The 22,019-nt window shown below is 33.3% G+C and overlaps 3 protein-coding genes across 6 annotated transcripts in view; 2 read left to right on the top strand and 1 right to left on the bottom strand.

The window, feature by feature from the left end:
- LOC146540090 (uncharacterized) overlaps positions 1-22,019 on the bottom strand; it is a 318,142-nt gene that overhangs the window by 73,223 nt on the left and 222,900 nt on the right. The gene's annotated exons all lie outside the window — the stretch shown is intronic.
- LOC146540095 (uncharacterized) lies at positions 5,683-11,147 on the top strand. The gene is made up of 3 exons (XM_085207701.1): positions 5,683-6,339; positions 7,265-7,369; positions 8,688-11,147. Exons 2-3 carry the CDS (start codon positions 7,309-7,311, stop codon positions 8,936-8,938), a joined length of 312 nt encoding a protein of 103 aa, XP_085063827.1. The 5' UTR covers positions 5,683-6,339; positions 7,265-7,308; the 3' UTR covers positions 8,939-11,147.
- On the top strand, positions 12,024-13,317 carry LOC146540094 (uncharacterized). Its single transcript, XM_085207920.1, has 2 exons — positions 12,024-12,527; positions 12,803-13,317. The coding sequence occupies exons 1-2, from the start codon at positions 12,252-12,254 to the stop codon at positions 13,055-13,057; spliced, it is 531 nt and encodes a 176-aa protein (XP_085064046.1). The 5' UTR covers positions 12,024-12,251; the 3' UTR covers positions 13,058-13,317.

The raw sequence follows: 22,019 nt of genomic DNA, 5'->3' as shown, positions 1-22,019 counted from the left end.
TTTCTTTGAGTAAACACTATGAAAAATTTTTTTACAACATTTTTGGACAACAGTACAATGTATTTGTGGATAAATAAATGGTTGATCTCTGTGTGTACTTATTAAACCTACCTCCCTATGTATTTCCTTATTTTCTTTTCTCATATGGTCGATTATATCAATAATTAATTGACTTTGTATATTTTAAATAATTTATTAAGTTGCATTTTAAATAATCTTACTAGAAAAATCAATCAATTTTAAATAAATTAAAGTTGTTAAACAAAACATTTAATAAGCAATTAGAAACTGTTTGTTTTAATTAATAAAATAAACATTTTATTGAAAAAATCATGTCTGAGTTTTATTTTTAATTAGCAGCCCACAGCTGCTTCGCCCGTTTGAACTTATTGTTATCTATACTTATAATAAAATCGTAAGAGGGTCGGTGTCTGTACTTGGATGATATTTAAAAAAAAGTTCTTAGGAACTTTTATTTATCTAATAGAACCCAAAACAATGATTTTTAAAATTTTTGTCTGTTTTTCTGTGCGTTTGTTATCGCTAATCTCAGAATGGACTTTTTTACTATTGAATCCTGGCAAGCTTCCGAAAACATATAGGGTTTATTTTATTACAATCGGTTCATAAATAAAAAAGCTATGTTAATTTAAAGTATATAGTTCGACAAATTTGCTAATTATTTTATACAATCTATATAATATATTATAATATATATTCAATTATATATAATCTTTATTTAAATATATTATTCTGATGTATAAGCTACTATAAAGTTTTACCTAAATCCATTCAGTAGTTTTTGCGTGAAGGTGGAATAAACATCCATTCTCACAAACTTCCATGTTGTTATAGTAGCATATACAGGATGGAATTGTCAGCGCCACTTTAAATAAAACCATAGTTTCAACTACTCTATAAAAGCCTAATATAATTCGGAAAAAAAATAATTCTCAATAATGAAAAAGTTTTTTTTTCAAACAAAATAAATAATAAAATTATCGTTTTAAAATAAAACGCCATTTGTAAAGTATAACATAGGCACGCACACACTTACCTGTCAAAGCGGCAACGTCGCACACGTATGTGTGCGTCACACGAAATACAGGTATGGATAAAAATCGTGAAATCAAAAAAAATCCTACGTCCAAACCGTTGAGGTACCTTGATTATTTTTTTTAATTCTGGGTTTGAAATAATTTATCCTATATGCAGTTTCAGTAAAAGAAGCGCTGCCTCTTCCACCCTGTATAGTAGGATGTGCAATTTTTATATAGATGAAAGAACAAGAACTATGATGAACGTCATAGGGTCTTGCAAACAAAGTTCAACTAATCATAGCAACCTTTCTTAATAGGTTAGTACCGTCATTTACAAGACCAACTGACGTCATTGCACAGTAACATGGCCAGTGTTTTTTGTAATTTTTTGAAAAAGTAAAATGTAAATGTATATTTATGGCACTTATCGATTAAATAAAAAAATGTAGGTATTTTTATAGAAATTTGCTAGAAAGTACAAAACTGAGTGTAATACCTATACATATAATAAAAATTACTTTATTTAATATGAGATAATTTATGTTCCAGAAGATGCAAGTCCAAAATTTATAACATTGGTGGGTAACAAACAACTATTGATGGTAGAGGGCTACACGTTCGCCAAGGTCACTGGGCGGCACTGGTACTGCTCGAAGAAAGCGAAAGGTTGTAAGGCAAGAGTTTATTTGAATATCAGTGGAACGACTGTGACATTCTGTGATAACAATCACAGTCATGACCCACCAGTCTATACGCGAAGTTCGACCGGCAAATATATTAAGATTGCTGGATAATTTTATTTGTCATCTTTGTTTTATTTCTTTGGATAATTAATACATCTAGTTGTATTATTTATATTTTCATGTATATACTCGTATGTACTGAAATAAAAGTATTCTTCTATTAGAATCTTCGTTTCGATCTTCTTTTTTTCCCCATTTTAACACATTTAAATATAATCTGATTAAATTAGCTTCATTTAAAGAAGCTTAGTAATTTTATTAACATGATTCGATTAAAATAATTTCAACAAATGAAAACTACAAAAATGGGTCTAATGTTATATAGCAATTTATAACAGCATGAGAAAGTTACTTTTTTATTTTTCAGAAGTTGTGCGTTCAAAATTTATAAAATTGGTGGGTGACAAACAACTATTGATGGTAGAAGGGTACACGTTCGCTAGGGCCAGTGGGCGGCGCTGGTACTGCTCGAAGAAATTTAAAGGTTGTAAGGCAAGAGCTTATTTGAGTATCAATGGAACGACTGTGAGTTACTGTGATAACAATCACAGTCATGACCCACCAGTCTATAGGCGAACTTCGACCGGTCTATATATTAAGATTGCTGGATAGTCCCAGAAATCAACGATAAGCAAGTGATAGACCAAGTCGTGACAGTTACAAGAAAAATGTGAAAAAAAAATCATAGGTTTATTTTTGTTTATTAGACAGGCTGTTAAGGTTCCACATTAAGTATCCAGATTTACAAAATAAACTATAGGCTAGATGTTGCCTACACTTAAAAGCTATACAACAAAAAAGTTTGATTCAAATTCACCCAGTAGTTCCGGAGATTAGCGTGTACAAACAAAAAACAGACATTTTTTGTGGATTTGGGCCGTATTACTGCTCCTAAACCTCCCTCAAATATTATATTGTAAATATATTCAATGTACAGTCGCGCCATTTTACTTTTTTATTATACGTATAGATGTATAGATATATTTTTTTCTTTCTTAAAATCATGGTTTTTTTTATATTAGGTACCTACCATTCTAAAGGTAAGATATATGTATGGAAATAAACGTATTCTTAAATTATAATCTTAGTTTCGTTTTATCTTAATTTTTTTTCCAATTGTAATACATTTAAATATAATCCGGTTAAATTAGTTTCATTTAAAGAAACCTTGGAATTTTGTTAATATGATAACATTAAAATAGTTTCATCAAATGAAACTATTCATCAAATGAAACTATTTTAATGCTAACTTTTTTTTTTAATCACTATATATACATATATTAGTATGTGCAGCAGCAGCGCCACTCAACACGCAATGCCTCCAGAATTCGGCGGAAAGTCGGGACCACAGTATCTTAACACTAGGTTCCCTCTACCTACACTGCTGTGCGGGATACAGCGTGAATCTGAAAAAAACAATATATAAATGGTCTTAACAGATGGACAGACGGATTCTATATATGGACCGTTTATTTTGAAAGTGGTGTAAGTCCATTTTTGAGAAAAATGAGCTATCGCGTAATTCATGCTTAATTTAAAGTATTTTTTTTATATATAACTAATCCGTGTTTAATTTCTCAAAAAAAACCCATATTTTGAACAACTTAAAATCGGTCGGTAAATAAAATTGCATAATCGACATACTAACCTTTAATTTTCTCGAAACAAAAGAAAATGGACTTACACCACTTTCAAAATAAACGGTCCATATGTTTAAAACAGGTTAAGCAGAGGTAGTATCAAAACATTTGTCTTTTACTTTTTGGCCAAGTTACGAGACATTTATTTTCAGTGGTACTTAATTTTACCACTCAAAGTTGTTCCTTTTCTTTTTGTCAGAGCAAAAGAATGAAAATAATATAAAAAAAAGTTATGTAGCTGAACTCCATGGATAACATCGGGAGTAGTCCCCGCATCTTATATTTCGTTACGTAATTTTTTGACTTCTTTTCATAATTTTCGTCAGAATTATCAGTAATTTCAATACGTTTTTACAACATGATTGCACAAAAAGTATTTCCTTCATTTGTATGTTTTGAGTAACTGACGTGACCCAAATACTGAACATGTGACCCGTTTTATTCTAAGAGCTGTAAATGAATTTCTTGAAGCGTGAAAGAGGAAAAGAAAATAAAATATGTCGATCTTTCATCAAGATTTTAGTTCAGATAAACTTTATAGTTCCTATAGCTTTTTATTAAGGCGATTTTGATGCATGCAGCTGAAAAAAAAAAACATAATTAACGTATTGTAGGTATCTATCAAAGATATCTTTTTTTCCTTGTTTATTTCTGTATCCCGCACATAGCAGGGTAAACAGAGGTAACATAAAATCTAGTGTTAACACACGGCAAAATTAATATTTATCCCGCATTTAATATTTATCCCGGGTAGACAGAGGAAACTTGAGAATCTAGTTCTATGACAATCTCTTCCGCATTCAGACACTTTTCGGCAACTCAACTTGCCTCAAGGCATTGCAAGTTGAGTGGCGAAACCCAACGCCGTGGTTTGCGTATTTACGAGAGCGAAGAAATAACAATATTAAATGTTTCATTTCCTCAAATGGAAATCGAACCTGCAACTGCATTAACATGCCTCTACCTCAGGGCCAGCAGCAGCTTAAAAAGTCCCAAATGCGGACCGCAGAATAGAACAATAGATTCTCTCTGCTACCACTGCTACTCGCTATATGCAGGAGAAAACTCAAAGCTGGAAAAATATATATCTTTAGTTAGTTTTATGCTAATATCTAATTGTAAGCTAAATCAATATAAGCCTATCAAAAGGTACACCTTCAAAAAGCGCATCTATCTCCGCCTGAAAGGCCGGCAACGTATCTGTAGATCCTCTGGTACACGAGGTCGTGGGCGGCGGTGATCACTTACCATCAGGCGATCCGTACGGTCGTTTGCTTTGTCTTTTTCATAAAACAGAGACTAAAGTTTTCTTAGAATGACGATATTATCAAACGATTTATTTAAAGATTTATATCGTGCAATAGTTCAAAAAGCCCAAAAATTTTATTTTTACATCAAATGAGCGATACGAAGTATATTTTTTTTTTGGATTCATGTTGAAACCCGCGCCTAGCAGGGTTGGCTGAGAGAACCTAGTGTTAAGACACTCCCTTTCCACTTTATTGATTGATGATTTTATGCATTTAGTTATATGATGATGAATAACAAAGAAGAATTGGCAATAAATTTGGTTTTATTTATATCATTTTAATACAGAAAATATAATTTGTAATGAGGCCATAAAATGTAATTTATAATTGAGACCAGTCGTGGCGTTACAAGCACAAAGTGTGACTGCAAACGATAGTATTGGGGTCGATCACAACTCGAGGAAACGAAATATTTATTAAAATATATATTTCCATCTTCAGGTGTCGAGGCAAAACGCGGCGTTAAGTACCGCCACTCAACTCTAAATTCGATGAGAAGTAGGAACGGAGTTTCTTCACATTAGATATAGCGTAAAGCTTCTTTAATTTATAATAAAGTAACTAAAGTATTATTAGCTGATTCAAATCTACTGTATCTGTGATCAAAATTACCTCAGGCGCTTAGAATTAATAGAAAACCAAGAAAGATAAAAAAAGATCACCTTTCTTGGAAACATAGGAAGTAGTCCTAAAAACCCGATTTTTTTACAGATTTTGAAATTATAGTGCTGCCGGGCAACAAGACCTTGTTGATGTTCGACGGCTTCACCTTCGCTAAACATAGCAAGTCCCACTGGTACTGTTCCAAACGACTCAAAGGTTGTCGAGCGAAGGTTTGCTTAAGTGATGAAGAGTCTGGTATAAAATACTACGATATGAATCATAACCATGAAAGACCAGTTTATGTTAAGAGAGCGGATGGATACTATGTGAAAATTAGCAGCTAGTGATGTCATTTGTTACCACTTTTTATAACGTTATTGTCAAGTGTTTTAATTTTTTGCTATTAAGTGTTGTTATGAAGAGACCGGATGGATACTGTACGAAAATTAACAGCTAATGATGTCACTTGTTATCATTTCTTATAACGTTATCGTCGAGTGTTTTTATTTTTTGCTATTAAACGTGGTTATGAAGAGACCGGATGGATACTGTACGAAAATTAGCAGCTAGTGATGTCACTTGTTATCATTTCTTATAACGTTATCGTCGAGTGTTTTAATTTTTTACTATTAAGTGTTGTTATGAAGAGACCGGATGGATACTATACGATAAAGAGATAGCAGCTAGTGATGTCATTTGTTACCACTTTTTATAATGTTATTGTCGAGTAATTTGTTTTGCTATTAAGTGTTGTTATAAAGAGACTGGATGGATATTATGTGAAAATTAGCAACTAGTGATGTCATTTGTTACCATTTTTTATTTAAATTGATTGTCGTTTGTTTTTTTGGTTATTAAATCTTGTTATTAATGCATAGACATTATATTTTTTATTCAATACTTCAGTGGTAAAAGTGGTTATCCCGAAGTTTTAATTTAATAAATCTCTTAACAGACGGAAAATTCAAGTCAAGTTGATATCCATTTCTATATAGGGAAAAAGGTAATTCCACGACTTTTTTCATACGTCAGGGAATCTACTTCTAGGTCACTCGGTTCCCCACTTTTTTGCGTTATTTACAAGGCATTGCGTGCTAACTTGCGGGATTTAATGCTGTTATCTATCTACCAAAGCGGGAAAATAAAAATAATTTAAATAGTCATGTCCCCGAGTGGATCGAACCGGTAACCGACACGTTTATAGTCAAACGATGCCCCGTTGCGCCACGACGGTCGCCTACTATAATAGAAATAAGATGAGGTGTAAGAAGATAATCAATAAATTTATTTTCGTATTTGTAATATTCTTACATAAAGTTTGGATATTTTTAAATTTGGCAAAGGAAATTGATGATTCATTTATCTGTCTGTCTTTATATTAGTTCTTAGACGTGAGTATGATGTTTTATTTTAGGATAGCTTAAAAATTTTAAGGTATACTTATATTTTAGTATATTTGAGGTTTACATGGCGTAGCGGCTCAACATGTGATTGCAAACGCGATGGTTGTGGGTTCGATTTCTACTTTCGGATAGATTTCCACAATTTGACACATAATACCTAATAAATTGGACGGTGCGTGGGGAACGGGGTTTCTTAACACTAGGATCTGCCTACCCTGCTATTTGTGTTCATATACATCGTGTCAAAAATACATTTATGTAATTAATTCCTTGTATGATTTGTTTTTTTTTAATCTTGGAAAAAGAATATGTCGAAAAGTGGACGTCATAAGGAAATAGTGATGATATTTTTGATAATTTCTTAAGTAAATTATTAAAGTGCATAGTATCATTGTAAGCGAGAAATATTGTTACTTGAAAATCTTATTTTATTTAAAAATTATTTATATATCATTCAGATATATTGATTACTTTTCAAAGAGCATTACGTCACCGATGTTTTTAATTAAGTAATTTTGGTTTCAGAATATACATTTATATCGACTGGTCATAAAAATAATTTGTTACTAATGAGAGGGTATACATTCGCCCAAATGCATACACGGAGAAATTGGTACTGTTCCCAAAAAGGTAAAGGTTGTAAGGCTCGAGTGAAATTGGACACTAACGGTACTGTCATATCTGCTTTGGGCGAACACACTCATGAACCTCCTAATATACATATTACTAAAAATGGTCATTGCCTAATATTAAGGCAAAATGACAAGTTTTAACCGCAGGGCTTCTAACAGGATCTAAATTTATGTGTATTTAAAAGTACTACTAGTAGATAATTAGAAATAGTGTTAATTTTGTTAAAATAAAAAAAAAATATTATATATCCACAACAGACAATTTTACGGCGGAATAAATTTGATTTGTCATACTATAATACATTTTTTATTTAAATTGTTATATTATATATGTTTATGTATATGTATATTGTAATGCGACAGTTGTGGGTTCGATCCCCGCTCGAGGAAGTGAAATATTTATTTACGTTTATATTTCCTTTTCTTCGCTCTGGTTTAGAGGCAAAGCGCGGCGTTGAGTTCTGCCATCTACACGCAATGTATTAAAATTAGGTGCAAACCTGAGAAAAAACTGTTTTTACTTAGACTTCTCCCTGCTTATCAAGCTATATGTGGGACGACAGCAGGAAGCTAAAAGATATCTTTTGATATACACCTAGACAAGTTATGAAAGCTATGCTTAAAATGGAAAAGCCATCATGGCGCAGGAGTGCAAGGGTGCGACTGTAATCACGACGGACCCGTAGGTTCGATTCCCACTTGAGGAAATAAAATATTTAATCAGTTTCACACTGTATCCCATACACAGCAGGGTAGGCAGAGGGAATCTAGTGTTAAGTAAGGCACACCATTCCCCACTTTCCGCCGAATTCTGGAGGCATTGCATGTTGAGTAATGGAACTCAACCACACACGCCACAACCAGCGTTTACAGTCACACTTTGTGCCTGTAACGAATTACCTCAAATCTTAATGGCCTCAATTAAATATTTTTATTTACTGAACATATCCTTCCAAACATTTATTACTTGAGTTTAATTTTGCCAGCCAATCACGGCAATGTTTAATACGTCATAGAACAAATAACTCATTGACATTTTTTATAGATCGCTGTTTTTCACCTCTGTGTAGTAGCTGGGGTGCATCTATTATTCGAAAATTTGAAACGACTATGTTTTAGCCCTTTAAAATATAAGAAAAATAAATACAGCAAAAACATTGATTTTTCCTTAAATATGTTCTTAAGGTTCCGATGTATCATAGTGATTCCAACTGAATATAGTAATAGTAAAGATTACTTCTTATTAAGATAGATAGCAATGAATATTTAAGAGCATTATGTAACCGGTGTTTCTAATTACGTAATTTTTGTTTCAGAATATACATTTATATCGAGTGGTCATAAAAATAATTTGTTACTAATGAGAGGGTACACATTCGCCCAAATGCATTCACAGAAACGTTGGTACTGTTCCCAAAAAAGTAAAGGTTGTAAGGCACGAGTGAAATTGGACACTAACGGTGCTGTCATATCTGCATTGGCCGAACACACTCATGGACCTCCTACTATACGTGATATTGGAAATGGTCATTACGTAATATTAAAGAAGTTTTACCCGAAGGACTAAGATTAAATTTCCGTGTATTTAAAAGTACTATACAGGTATTTCGCGTATTGGTACCGAGGAAATGCTACCGGAATATATAAAGGTCCCTCGATACAGGTGCCTATGTTAAATACCTGTATTGGACTGAAAAGAATAATAATGTGATCTTTTCATTAGACCTTGTGAGCAAAGCCGCAGGTTGAAGTCAGTATCTAATAATAATTTAAATATTCTGTACAAAAGGGTCGAGAATTTTGGATTTCTATAAATATATGTATATACAGGGTGTCCCAGGAGCCAACGATAAAACGAAACCAGGTGATAGACCAAGTCGTGACAGTTATGAGAAAAATATAAAAAAAAATCTTTGTCATGTATTTTTCATATTATATTGATTTTAAAAAATATCGCAAAAACCGACACCCTGTGATGGTTTTTCAAGTCCCAGGACTACAAATATTACTCTTTGTTCATTTTTTTTTCTGTAATGTAATCATGAGTAACCCTTCTGTGAATTACAGTTTAAGATTTAAACATACCTGCATCAGTTTTCAATAAAATGTGGTGTTTTTGCCAAACATTAAATTCAAAATATTTAGTACACCCAACTTTAACCGACTGTACTATAAAAAAAATGTACTACACTGTTTTTGCAAGTAACTTTAAAAGTTGGCGCATTTAATCTGGATTCCGAAATGGTACGACACTTGCTAGATTACTTCTTTGTTGAAGAGAGAAAAATCGAAATACACGATAATCGGGATGACGTTCAGCTTTTTGGTATCTTTTCCGATACATTCTAGCTGCAGCATTTGCGTTACATAACCATTCTCCATGAATGAAATGCATATTGGCAATGTGTCAAAGACCGAGTATATCGCCTGCAAGACCCCGGACTCGAGCACTGTCCTTATAAGTCCTGGGTCATCCCCTAAGTTGGAAAAGTTCAGGTACCTTGGATCCGTCATGCACGAGTCTGAAGGCATCGATCACGATCTCTATAAGACGGATAAGAGTTTGGACGGTATCCTGCGATCACAGACCACACCAGTCACCTCCCTAAACTAAACACTTAGCCCAGGCAACGCTTATCCGACTTAGGGGCTGGCCCAGGACTTATAAGAACAGTGCTCGAGTCCGGGCTCTCGCAGGCCATATACTCGGTCTATGACACGTTGCCAATATGCATTTCATTCATGGAGAATGGTTATGTAACGCAAATGCTGCAGCTAGAATGTATCGGAAAAGATACCAAAACGTTGAACGTCATCCCGATTATCGTGTATTTCGATTTTTCTCTCTTCAACAAAGAAGTAATCCAGCAAGTGTCGTACCATTTCGGAATCCAGATTAAATGCGCCAACTTTTAAAGTTACTTGCAAAAACAGTGTAGTACATTTTTTTTATAGTACAGTCGGTTAAAGTTGAGTGTAGTAAATATTTTGAATTTAATGTTTGGCAAAAACACCACATTTTATTGAAAACTGATGCAGGTATGTTTAAATCTTAAACTGTAATTCACAGAAGGGTTAATCATGATTACATTACAGAAAAAAAAATGAACAAAGAGTAATATTTGTAGTCCTGGGACTTGAAAAACCATCACAGGATGTCGGTTTTTGCGATATTTTTTAAAATCAATATAATATGAAAAATACATGACAAAGATTTTTTTTTTTATTTTTCTCATAACTGTCACGACTTGGTCTATCACCTGGTTTCGTTTTATCGTTGGCTCCTGGGACACCCTGTATAATAGAAATGTAGATTTGGCGAAGCACAAGGTTGTGTTGTGGTTTCGATCCCCACTCGAGGAAGTGAAATATTTATTTACGTTTATATTTACATTTCTTCGCTCCGGTGTCGAGGCAAAGCGCGGTGTTGACTTCTTCCACTCAACACGCTATGCCTCCAGAAGTCGGCAGATAGTGGGAAACCTAGTGCCTTAACATTAGGTTCCCTCTGCCTACCTACCCTGCTGTATGCAGGATACAGCGCGAAGCTACCTGTTAGTATAAAATGTGGCAGGTAATAAAATAGATTGTTATAATATAAGATAGAATAGAATTTTCATGCCAGAGCTAGAATAAATATAGTACCCGTAGTTCGTATTCGTAGTTATTCGTTATGTAACAAGCTAGTGTTGTTGATTGAAGATTTTCCTTTTAGTTGTTAGCTTTATAAAATTTTGTTAAAATAATAAAATTATAAATAAATTTGATTTGTCACACTTGATTTTTTTTTTTATTTAAGTTATTATCTATATATATAAAAGGACTTGTCCTCACTGACTGAGGTAAGACGCACGCACAGCCGTAACGGCTGTGCGTAGAAACGTGAAATTTGGACAGATGTTTACTTTCGTAATCTGGACATCCACTAAGAAGGGATTTTGAAAAATTTTAACCCTAAAGGGGTGAAATAGGGGTTGAAAGTTTATATGTAAAAAAATTTAAATCGGCACCGACTTTTATAAAATTTGAAATTTAGATTTTTAAAAGTATTTAATTGCACACGTGTTTCATCGTTTTCTAGAATTCTCTCCCTAAGGGTGCAAATAAGAGATTGAAAGTTTGTATGGAAAAATCTTTAAAACGCCACCGATTTTTATAAAATTTGAAATTTAGACTCTTAAAAATATTTAATTGAACACATGTTTCGTGGTTTATTAGAATTCATCCCTGAATAATCTTTTATCCTTTTATCTTTAAAGAATAATTGGAATAATCCTTTTATCTTTAAAGTTTGGTGTCGTTGAGTTGCATCACTTCACACGCAATGTATCAAAATTGAGCGTAAACTTGAGAAAAGACTGTTTTTACATTGACTTGTCCAACTTGCACTCGAGGAAATGGAATATGTAATATTTTTATTTTCTGGTTCTGGTAACAAGGCATAGATATATTAAAATATCCAATATTTCACTTCCACGCGTGGGAATCGAGCCTACAACTATCGCGTTTTTTTTTTATATTATGAGGAGCTTATGAGCAGGTTTTAAAGATTGAATACATCTGTCCGAGCATTTATTACTTGAGTTTTATTTTGCCCTTTAAATTATGAGCAAAATAAATGCAGAAAATGTGATTTTCCTTAAATATGTTCCTAAAGTTCCAATGCTCACTCTGGAAAACAAGACTTGCACGGCGTTAAGTTCCGCTACTCTTTATACAATGTCTCGAAAGTTGTTCGGTGCATAGAACTCACTGTTCAACCCTCTCATATAATAAATCTAGCATTATTTTTAATTACTTCGTTGGTAAGTGCTTGCTTGCTTTAATAACAAGAATTTTAGGAATGTTTGTCTCTTATGAAACTGCAAGTTTAATTAGTTATGTTCACATGTAGCAATGATAAAAAACATATTTTAGATGTATTGGAGTTTACGCCAACCAATCGTGGCAAGGGTGTGTTGGCGATTTACAACGGATATACCTACGCACATATGAGTAGCAAAACTCGATGGTACTGCTCTAAAAAGGCGGCAGGGTGCAAGGCTCGTCTACTAACTTCTATGGAAGGAGATTTACTATCAGTCAGCGAATATCAGCACAACCACGACCCCCCTTCCCTATATAGGACTCAAGATGGAAAGATTTTTACTATAAAGTAATCTTTTTTGTTTTCTTAACTTGTAACAGCATTTTGTTTAAATAATCAATAATATGTTATATACCTAGTTATAATACAAAAATATGTTCTGTGTGGGTCATTTCGTTAATAAATTAATATTTAAGTTAAAAACAAGAACTGCTACGTTTATTTTATTTCACTTCCAATTTTATCCCAAAATAAAATAAATAAGTGTAGATAATTTTTTCTCTCTATGAAGATATTAAAGATACTTATTCTAGATAGATGAAAGTAGTTATTAATTAAAATACTTTAATTTCAGGAATGGTCGAACTAGCAAAAACTAACCGTGGCAAAGGATTCATTCTTCTATATGGAGGTTACTCATATTCTCACGCGCATACAAAGAACAAGACCAGATGGTATTGCTCTAAGAGATCGTCAGGATGCAAGGCAAAGGTAGTAACTACGCCTGCGGGAGAATTCATTAGGGCTATTGAGAGACACACTCATCCGCCGCCTAATATGTTTAGAGCTCAGGACGGACGAGTTATACGTTTTGCTTGATGAGTTTTTATTGATGATGATGATTATCATGTCATCATGATGACAATGATATAAAAAAGTCCATGAACTTATTTGCATATATGTAGCTGTTTGGTTGTGGCTTGCGAATATGTTAGTTAAACATAGATCTCCTTGTAATGTCTTAGTAGAAAACACATGAATTTCATTAATTCATAAATTGCAAATTATTGAAAGTATTGATGATAGTATTAACTATATTATTTTATTTTATTTATTAATATAATGTTAATTAAATCTTCTTTTATTTATTTATTGGCTTCACAATATCATATACTAACACTATTGCCCCGAGTAGGAACCGAATCCACAACCGTCGCCTTTGTAAAATTAAATGAATTAAAAAAAACTAAAAAATTACAAGACCGATTTCAAAAACGCGAAACCACTGTATTATGTACAGGTAGGTATTTATTAAATTTAAATATAAAATTGGATTAGGTATAGGTATTATGTACAGGACCATCGTGGCGCATTGTCACAAGATGTTACAGTAAACGCTGTCGGCAGGTTGTGGGTTCGATTCCCACTCGAGGAAATGAAATATTTAAAATTTTCGTTTCTTCGCTCTGGTATCGAGGCAAAGCGCGGCGTTAAGTTTCGCAAATGAACACGCAATGCCTACGGCTCTCGAAGGCGAAAAACAAAATCTTTACTTACATTTTCCTATTAATATATATGAACTTTAAGTTCATCAATCGGTCGGTAGATAAGAGAGAGTAGTTAAGAGAGAGTAGTTTTCTCAAGTTAAACAATTTTAATAATAAATAGTTCTACTTGGATTAGCTTCACTAATCACTTCAGTTAAAATTATACAGTAAAAAATAAATGTTAAAAACAAATTAATAAAATTCTTATTACAGAATATCTCAAACTAGAGGAAAATTTTGGACGTGGCCTAGATTGCGGTAAAGAAAGAAAGATTGTGCACGGTGTTACAAAAAGCTTCGATTGACACTGGAATGCAGAGAAGAAAGTTAAAAAAGTTAGAACTTTTTGCAAAGTGTTTAAACTATCTCTTTGCGTGTGGTGTTATAAAGATGAACACTCAAAAGACTATATTTGTTTATTTTTATAATAATTACTAGCGGACGCGCGCAGCTTCGCTTTCGCTTATTTAGGGATGAATTCTTATAAACTATTAAACATATGTTTAATGAAATATTTTTAAGTCTAAATTTCAAATTTTATAATAATCGGTGGCGATTTAAAGATTTTTCCATACAAACTTTCAACCCTTTATTTGCACCCTTAGGGGGAAAATTCTAGAAAACGATGAAACACGTGTTCAATTAAATACTTTTAAAAATCTAAATTTCAAATTTTATAAATATCGGTGCTGATTTAATTTTTTTTTCCATACAAACTTTGAACCCCTATTTCACCCCTTTAGGGTTAAAATTTTTCAAAATCCCTTCTTACTGGATGTCCAGATTACGAAAGTAAACATCTGTCCAAATATGACGTTTCTACGCACAGCGGTTACGGCTGTGCGTGCGTCTTACCTCAGTCAATGAGGACAAGTCCTTTTATATATATAGATATAATTTTGTTTTCGATAATTGAGGTCGTCTTGGCCATGGACCTTGTGGGTTCGATTCCCAATTGTAAACGGAACGGATTCCATTTAAATAAGGTTTACATTTCATATATAATATATTGTTAGAACGCCCCGCAAGGCGACGCGCTCCAGTGCGTCCCCGCTGGTATGTCAAGTGGCGACGATTGCAGCGTTGGGGACTGCCACCCAACAGGCCATGTCCGCAACGACGGAAAGTGGAGGTTCTGTACAGAGGTACCTATATATATATATGACGGCGCGCTGCTATGTATTAGTTTTAATTATAATTTCGCAATTATTACTTTTCGATTTTAATTGATTTATGTGATGGATTATATTAGAAGAATATTTAAAATGGAGCGGGTAACCCCGAATAGGGTAGTAGGTGTAGCCACAAAGAATAGCGGATGTCATTGGTTGACAGCTATGGCGTGAGATGTTCACCAATTAACCTATTGGCTCCTAATCTATTGTAATTTTGTTAATCTTGTGAGATTTATTGTAAAACTGTTATGTAAATGAGTAATAAGACATTGTAGAATATAAGTGTGACTTTTATTTAAACATCTCTGTTGCTACAACGCCCACAAATGAATAGTAACAGCCAAGACCGCTAAGAGGCCCCTTCTGATGCTTCTACATATATATATATATATATACATTAAGAAGATAGATATTAAGAATCTTCTAGTGATTTCTAGTCTTAAAATCATGGTTTCTAAGCCTGCATTGTGATTTTCATTATATATTTAACAGTATATGTTGTTTTATTTAAATAATATAATTTTATGAAACTCCTGTATTATTTTATATAAACTTTTCCGTTTTCGACGCGTCGTTTGCAATTATACAAAAAAAAACATTTGTTTGGCAATACAAAAATTTCAATTAAAATAATTATTTTGTTTTAAGTAACAGTGAATTTTAAAATTTACTACAGTAAATAGAAATAAATAAAAAAGCTTTCAAATAAAAAAAATAAGCAAATATACTTTTACGGAATAAGTGAGGCATTATAAGAGAAACGAATCCAATTTTCAATCAGTCCAATCTCCTCGTCATATAAAATTCCGATTCTTCTAAAAAGTTCGTTATTACAAACGTAAGTGATTTATTTTCAAGATGAAGTAACAAACTACCAACCAGCTAAGTGCTTAGCTAATATAGTAAAGCAATTTATTTCAGAATTGGAGTTTATGCCCAGTAATCGCGGTGGTGGGCATTTAATTGTTCACGACGGCTTCACCTTTGTAAACGTCTACAATCAGGTCAGATGGCACTGTTCCAAGCGTTTGGTCGGTTGTAAGGTCAAACTCAGCACAACACCGACTGGTAAGCTTCTAGAAGCTACAGGTGTCCACAATCATCCACCGCCAACGATTTTTAGAAGTCCCAATGGAAAAATGTACAAATTTTAAATTAGTTTTTAATGTTTAGGAGATACAATTATGTAGGATGTTTTTTTTTGTAGTATGTGTGTAATCTCTTTAGTGTTATAATTTTGTTTCTTTGTTTGTTTGTTTGTATGTACGTATCCATTATTTACGTTAAAACGGAGTGCCTCAACGCTCTACCTCCCAAAATAAAGGAATATAATATGAGTCAGTATAAAAATATTAACAAACTACTACTACTACTACTACTTGGCTTTGGAAAACGTCAATTGAATTTACAAGATGTATTATTAATCTGTCTGTAAGTTTAATGTCCCTAAATAAAAAATGTGTTTTTTTTGGAATTTTAAACAGTGATACATCAAGTTGAAGTTCATAATGACTACTTTAATAATTAAAAAATTAAATACTTATTTTTTTATATAAGGCCTTCAAACAGTTTTATATGTTTTTGAGTATTGAATTAGTGTTAGGTCATAGTTAGTGTTAGGTCATATTCAAGAAATGGCTAACTTTATTTTCATTTAAAATTTGTATGTAGACTAGTTATAATTTCTTATTTTAGATTATTGCAATTTGGACATTAACATGTATTTTTTGGACTTTACATGTTCATGATTTTCAATAACTATTAATAAAAATTTGAGTTTGTTAAGAAATATTCAGTGTTTTAATCGTATTCCTAACCTATGTATTTTTTTACCTTCACGCTGTATAACGTATATAGCAAAATAGACAGAGGGAAATCTGTGTCAAGAATCATAGACATTCTGTTGCCCTCTTTCCGCCCTATTTTCCAGACGATACGTGTAGAGTGGCGCAATTTATCACCGTGTGTCGTCTTGCTACCAGATTGAGAAAATGAAATTAATTTATTCTTTCTTGTAAAAATGCAATCTATAACTGTTGCGCTTATAGTTTGACGCTGTAGAGAGAGACTCTACTATAATATTGTTATTTTTTTTTCTGGCCTGACGAGACAACTAGAGATAGATATTTTTTTAATTCCAACAATGAAGTGATCACAAAATTCTTTTAGCTTTTACCAACTTACCATTATGTATATACTAGCGGCCCGCTCGCGGTTTCACCCGCGTGAACTATGTTATTATTAATTTCTGTCTCGATGACTACGTCCTAGTGACGTCTATGCAAAATTTGAGATTCCTAGCACATGTAGTTTCTGAGATTTCGTGATGAGTGAGTGACCTTTCGATTTTATATATATAGATAAAAAATGGTAAAATTTCAGATGCCTTGGAATTTGTAAGTAGTGCCGGACGTCACAGTCAGCAGCTCTTGTACGGTGGATACAATTTCTCGAAAGCGTACAAATGTAATTGGTATTGTAGTAAACGAAAAGCAGGATGTAAAGTAAAGCTTCTTACTACAGAGGATAATAAACTTTTGATGGCAGTGGGCGAGCATAACCACCCGGCACCAACTATTTTTAGAGCTAATGATGGACTTGTATACAAGATTTGAAGTTAATTATTGTTTTTATTCACGTGAATGTATAATAACGTAAAGTTACATATTTGGTACGTGGTATATAGAAGAAGTCACGGTTGAGAAACATCAAGGATGGATTTTCTACATGTAACTAAAAACAGTAAAAATATGCCGAATTAACTTTCAACCTTCACTTGTTGAAGATGTCTAGGTATTTAAAGTTATCTTCCCTGGCCAATCTTGGGGCAGGGGCACAGAGTGTAACTGTAAATGCGACTGGTTGTGGATTCGATCCCCACTCGAGGAAATATTAATTTAAAATGTATATTTTCATTTCTTCGCTCTGGTGTCGAGGCGAAGCGCTGCCTTGAGCTTCGCCACTAAACAGGCCCCAGAATTTAGCGGAAAGTGGAGAGCGGAGTGCTTTAACACTGGGCTCTACCTACCCTGCTACATGCGCGATGAAAGTTGAAAAAAAGTTGTGTGTTAAAACTGTAGTTACTTTAAATTCATATTATTTGTTTATAATAATACGAAATGCTAATTTATTATATGCTTAAATAAACATTGTATTATAAAATTATTCGTATATTATTTTCTGAAATGATGTGCAAAACTAAAACGAAACGTTTTGGTTAATGTAATATTATATAATTATAAAGAGAAAAAATATTTTGAAACAATTATTCTTTCGATATTCTTAGTGTTATTTATTACACACTACGGAGAATTATAGAAATAAATAGAACACTTTCACAAACTATTCTGTTTACACAATAAACTCTGTATTTCAGATTCAGCACTCGAAGTGATTCAATTAATTGGAAACAATCGCACCTCGCTTGTATTACACAATAATTATACATATTCCTACCAAGGTCCCAAAGATGTCAAGAGATATTTGTACTGCTCCAAGAGACTCACGAATAAATGTAAGGCTAGAATGACTTTGAACAGAGATGGAAATATAAGATGTGCCTATACTGAACACACCCATCCGCCACCCGTTTTGAGGAAATGTTCTAATGGAAAATATTTTAATATGAAATAGAATGAACGACGCCGTCGTCGCTCAGTGGCAAGGAGTGTGACTGTAATGCGATTGCCAATTTTGTTTTATTTACATTTACCTAAATAATAATTTCATAAAATAAATAAAAAATATACTTATAAAAATAAAAAAAACTTTTATTATTTCTTGCATACATAATAGGTGTACTATATATATTTTATTTTATTATATTTAAATTTTTATTTTTAATTCTAATGGCAAATGTTACTTATTCTAGTTTTACATGTAATAGGCCGTCGTGGCCTAGGAGCACAAGGGTGTGAGTGTAACGCGACGGTTGTGGGTTCGATCCCCACTCGAGGAAGTGAAATATTTATCTGAATAAGCGGGGAACGGAGTGTCTTAACACCAGGTTACCTCTGCCTACTCTGCTGTGTGCGGGATACAGCGTGAAGCTGATTTATTATTGACTAGCGGCCCGCCAGCGCCTTCGCCCGCTTGAACTACATGATTATTCATTTAATAAACAGAATTGAGTGACAGTCATATGTCAGAAACAGCCTTAAATGTTAAATTATTGATTTGGATAAGGATTTATAATATTCTTTGTAAAATAACTGTGATGATTGCATATTACAAAAAATATCCAAATCGAATCGAATAATCCAATATAATTAATCGAATAAAAGAATCGACAAAATTTGAGTGTTGCACGAGAAGTTTTGACAAGATTTTGCAATTGTTTAACCTACATTAAATATAGAAAGCTAGGCAACGTATTTCTTTAGATAAGGAATTATTCTTTAAATAAAAGAAAACAGCTTCGAAAATAACGTAATATTTTCTTTTTTTACAAAAAACAAATTTTTTTACAAAAGGTAGCTATTGTAAGCTGACCGTACGAGATAGGTATAAGTTTTCTCAGACTTTTCTTTAGCATATTCTGTATATTAGAAAGGATAAAACTGAGGCGAGTCGTGGAGCGGGGCCACAACAACTGTGTGACTGAAAGCGACTGGTTGTGAGTTCGATCCCCACATGAGAAAATTAAATATTTAAAACAATAACAACACAACACAGGTTCACGCTTTATCCCTTGCGGGGAAGTCAGAACGGAGAGAACGGAGCGCCAAACGCTACGGTAAATCTCTATCATCCATCACATCTAATAGTTCATTATTTTCTTCCATCCCTCCTCTTACATTCCACGTAGCTATTTGTAGCTCTGTCCTCCATCTGCCGCCGTTACGGACATGGCGTGTTGGGTGGCGGCATTCGTCGGCACTTGACACACCAGCGGGGACACACTGGTGCGCGTCGCCTCGGAGTTGCACGTGGCGGGTGGAACGTTGCAGCCCTCGTAAAGGCTGGCAGGAGTCGCTACGAGCAAGCCGTTCATCTTGGACCCCCTATATTTATTTAAATTAATATTTTCATTTCTTCGCTCTGGTGTCGAGGCAAAGCGTGGTGTTGAGTTACGCCACTTAACACGCAATGCCTCCAGATTTCGGCGGAAAATGGGGAACGGAGTATCTCAACCCCAGGTTTCTCTGCGTCCCCTGCTGTGTGCGGGATACAGCGTAAAGTTTTTTATGTTATTATTTATTATTTTAACGATTAAACCTTTCAGTAGGCAAGACCTTTATAAGACTTATTAAACTATAATAATTATATCTGTGTTAAGTTACGTAAAACCAGGATGAATTATATACCCTAACTTTCCCCACGAATCTCTTTATCTATTGGTGAAAACCGCATAGAAATCAGTGTAATATTTTTATATTACACTTAATAAAATACAAAAAAGTAGGTATTGCTTAAAACAATGAAATGGATCTTTTTAAAAATGATAACATTCATTCTCTTCTCTATATAAAGTACAAGTTTTGAAATTTTATATAGGGACAGAGTTGTTGATTCACGTTTGATAATATATAGATTAACATTAGTTATATGCACTTGATATATTTACAAAATAAGAAACAAAAAAATATGTTTTCCATTTAGATGAGCTATTCACCGAAGAAGGTATACTCCGCTACTATAGACGACATGAACAGCAGAATCCAGATCGATTTTCAACACACTCCGAAGACCAAACCAGTCCACTCAGTCGCGTGACTGATATCCTCAGTTCCATTATGCCAAATAAAAAGTGAATGTTCCTATTGTATAGTACGGTCGATTTTATTTAAGGATTTGTTTTACTTTTGCTTATTTTCACCGAACTATATAATACACAAGCATTCAAAAAGCTTTACTTCAAAGTGGCCACAACACATTGTCCATACTGTAATCTAAGTATAGTCTAAGTAGTGTATCTAAGTATAGTTTATAGCTTAAAACTTATAGTTACATATTTATTTTTTATTTACATTTATACACGTGTCATAAAAATTTCCATAATATTTCATCCTATTAAAACTTTATCTATTTGGAGTAACAAATAAACATTAAAGAATAAAAATAGAAAAAGAAAAAATAGGTATTGAAAAATATCTCATTCTCCTTTGTACTACCTAGGTAATATGTTTTTATTCTTTCTTATTTAACATTTTTTTTATTTTACTTTTTCAATTTTAATTAAGTATGTCACTTGACTTAGAAGGTTACTTTATTAGTAAGTGGCGATAGTGTTTTTATGTGAAAGATTTATATACTTGCATTTAAATATTTATATATTTGAATTTTATCGCGGTGGCAATAGAATCCCTTGATATTCATATGTTTGTTTGTCAAAAGTTAGAATCGTCCTTAACGTGGCCTAAATAGTATAAGAGTAAGTAGTTCAAGCATGATTTGAAAATACACTACATGGATGTACCATAAAATGGATGATATCCTCGCTGTACTTCACTTCAAGGGCCGGAAATTATATATAACCATAGCCATAGCGCTTTCACCCTCTCAACAGTATTTCTCGAGTCCTCTCTAAAAGAACGGAAGTGACCCCACCCTCCGCCACGGGATTGATCACTCTACCCGCCCCTCTACTATGAAAGCTATTTTGGCATGCGCAGTGCACTGTCTACTCTAGGACTAAAATGTTTCCTCCCTAGTATTTCAATGTTTGGTTTTGTAGCTAACAACATATTTACTTACATTAGTTTTAACATATTTGAGGCCAGTCGTGTAACTGTAAACGGGACAGATTCTGGATTCGATTTCCACTTGAGGAAATAAAATATTTAATATTTTCATTTCTTCGCTCTGATGTTGAACGAAGCGTTCCGTTGAAATCCGCCATTTAACATGCAATAGCTCCAGAATTCGGCAGAAAGTGAGGAGTGAATGTCTTAACACGAGGTTCCCTCTACCTACCCTGCAGTGTGCAGGATACAGCGTGAAGTTGAAAGACACTAGCTATAAGTGAATTAGAATTTAATTTGTTTTTTGTTCCCATTGTTTGTCAAGGTGACACGACCTTATTGAATACAGAACCTGTATTAGTTTATTGATAATAATTAAATTTAAAACTCTATTAATATTGTACAATACAAACGTGAAATAAAGATTAAGAAGTGA

This window comes from Heliconius melpomene, chromosome 3, assembly GCF_056956725.1.
Source record: "Heliconius melpomene rosina isolate 202511_hmr_F chromosome 3, ASM5695672v1, whole genome shotgun sequence".
Lineage (NCBI taxonomy): Eukaryota > Metazoa > Arthropoda > Insecta > Lepidoptera > Nymphalidae > Heliconius > Heliconius melpomene.
Note: the sequence above shows the minus strand (reverse complement) of the source record. Positions and strands in the feature narration are given on the sequence as shown.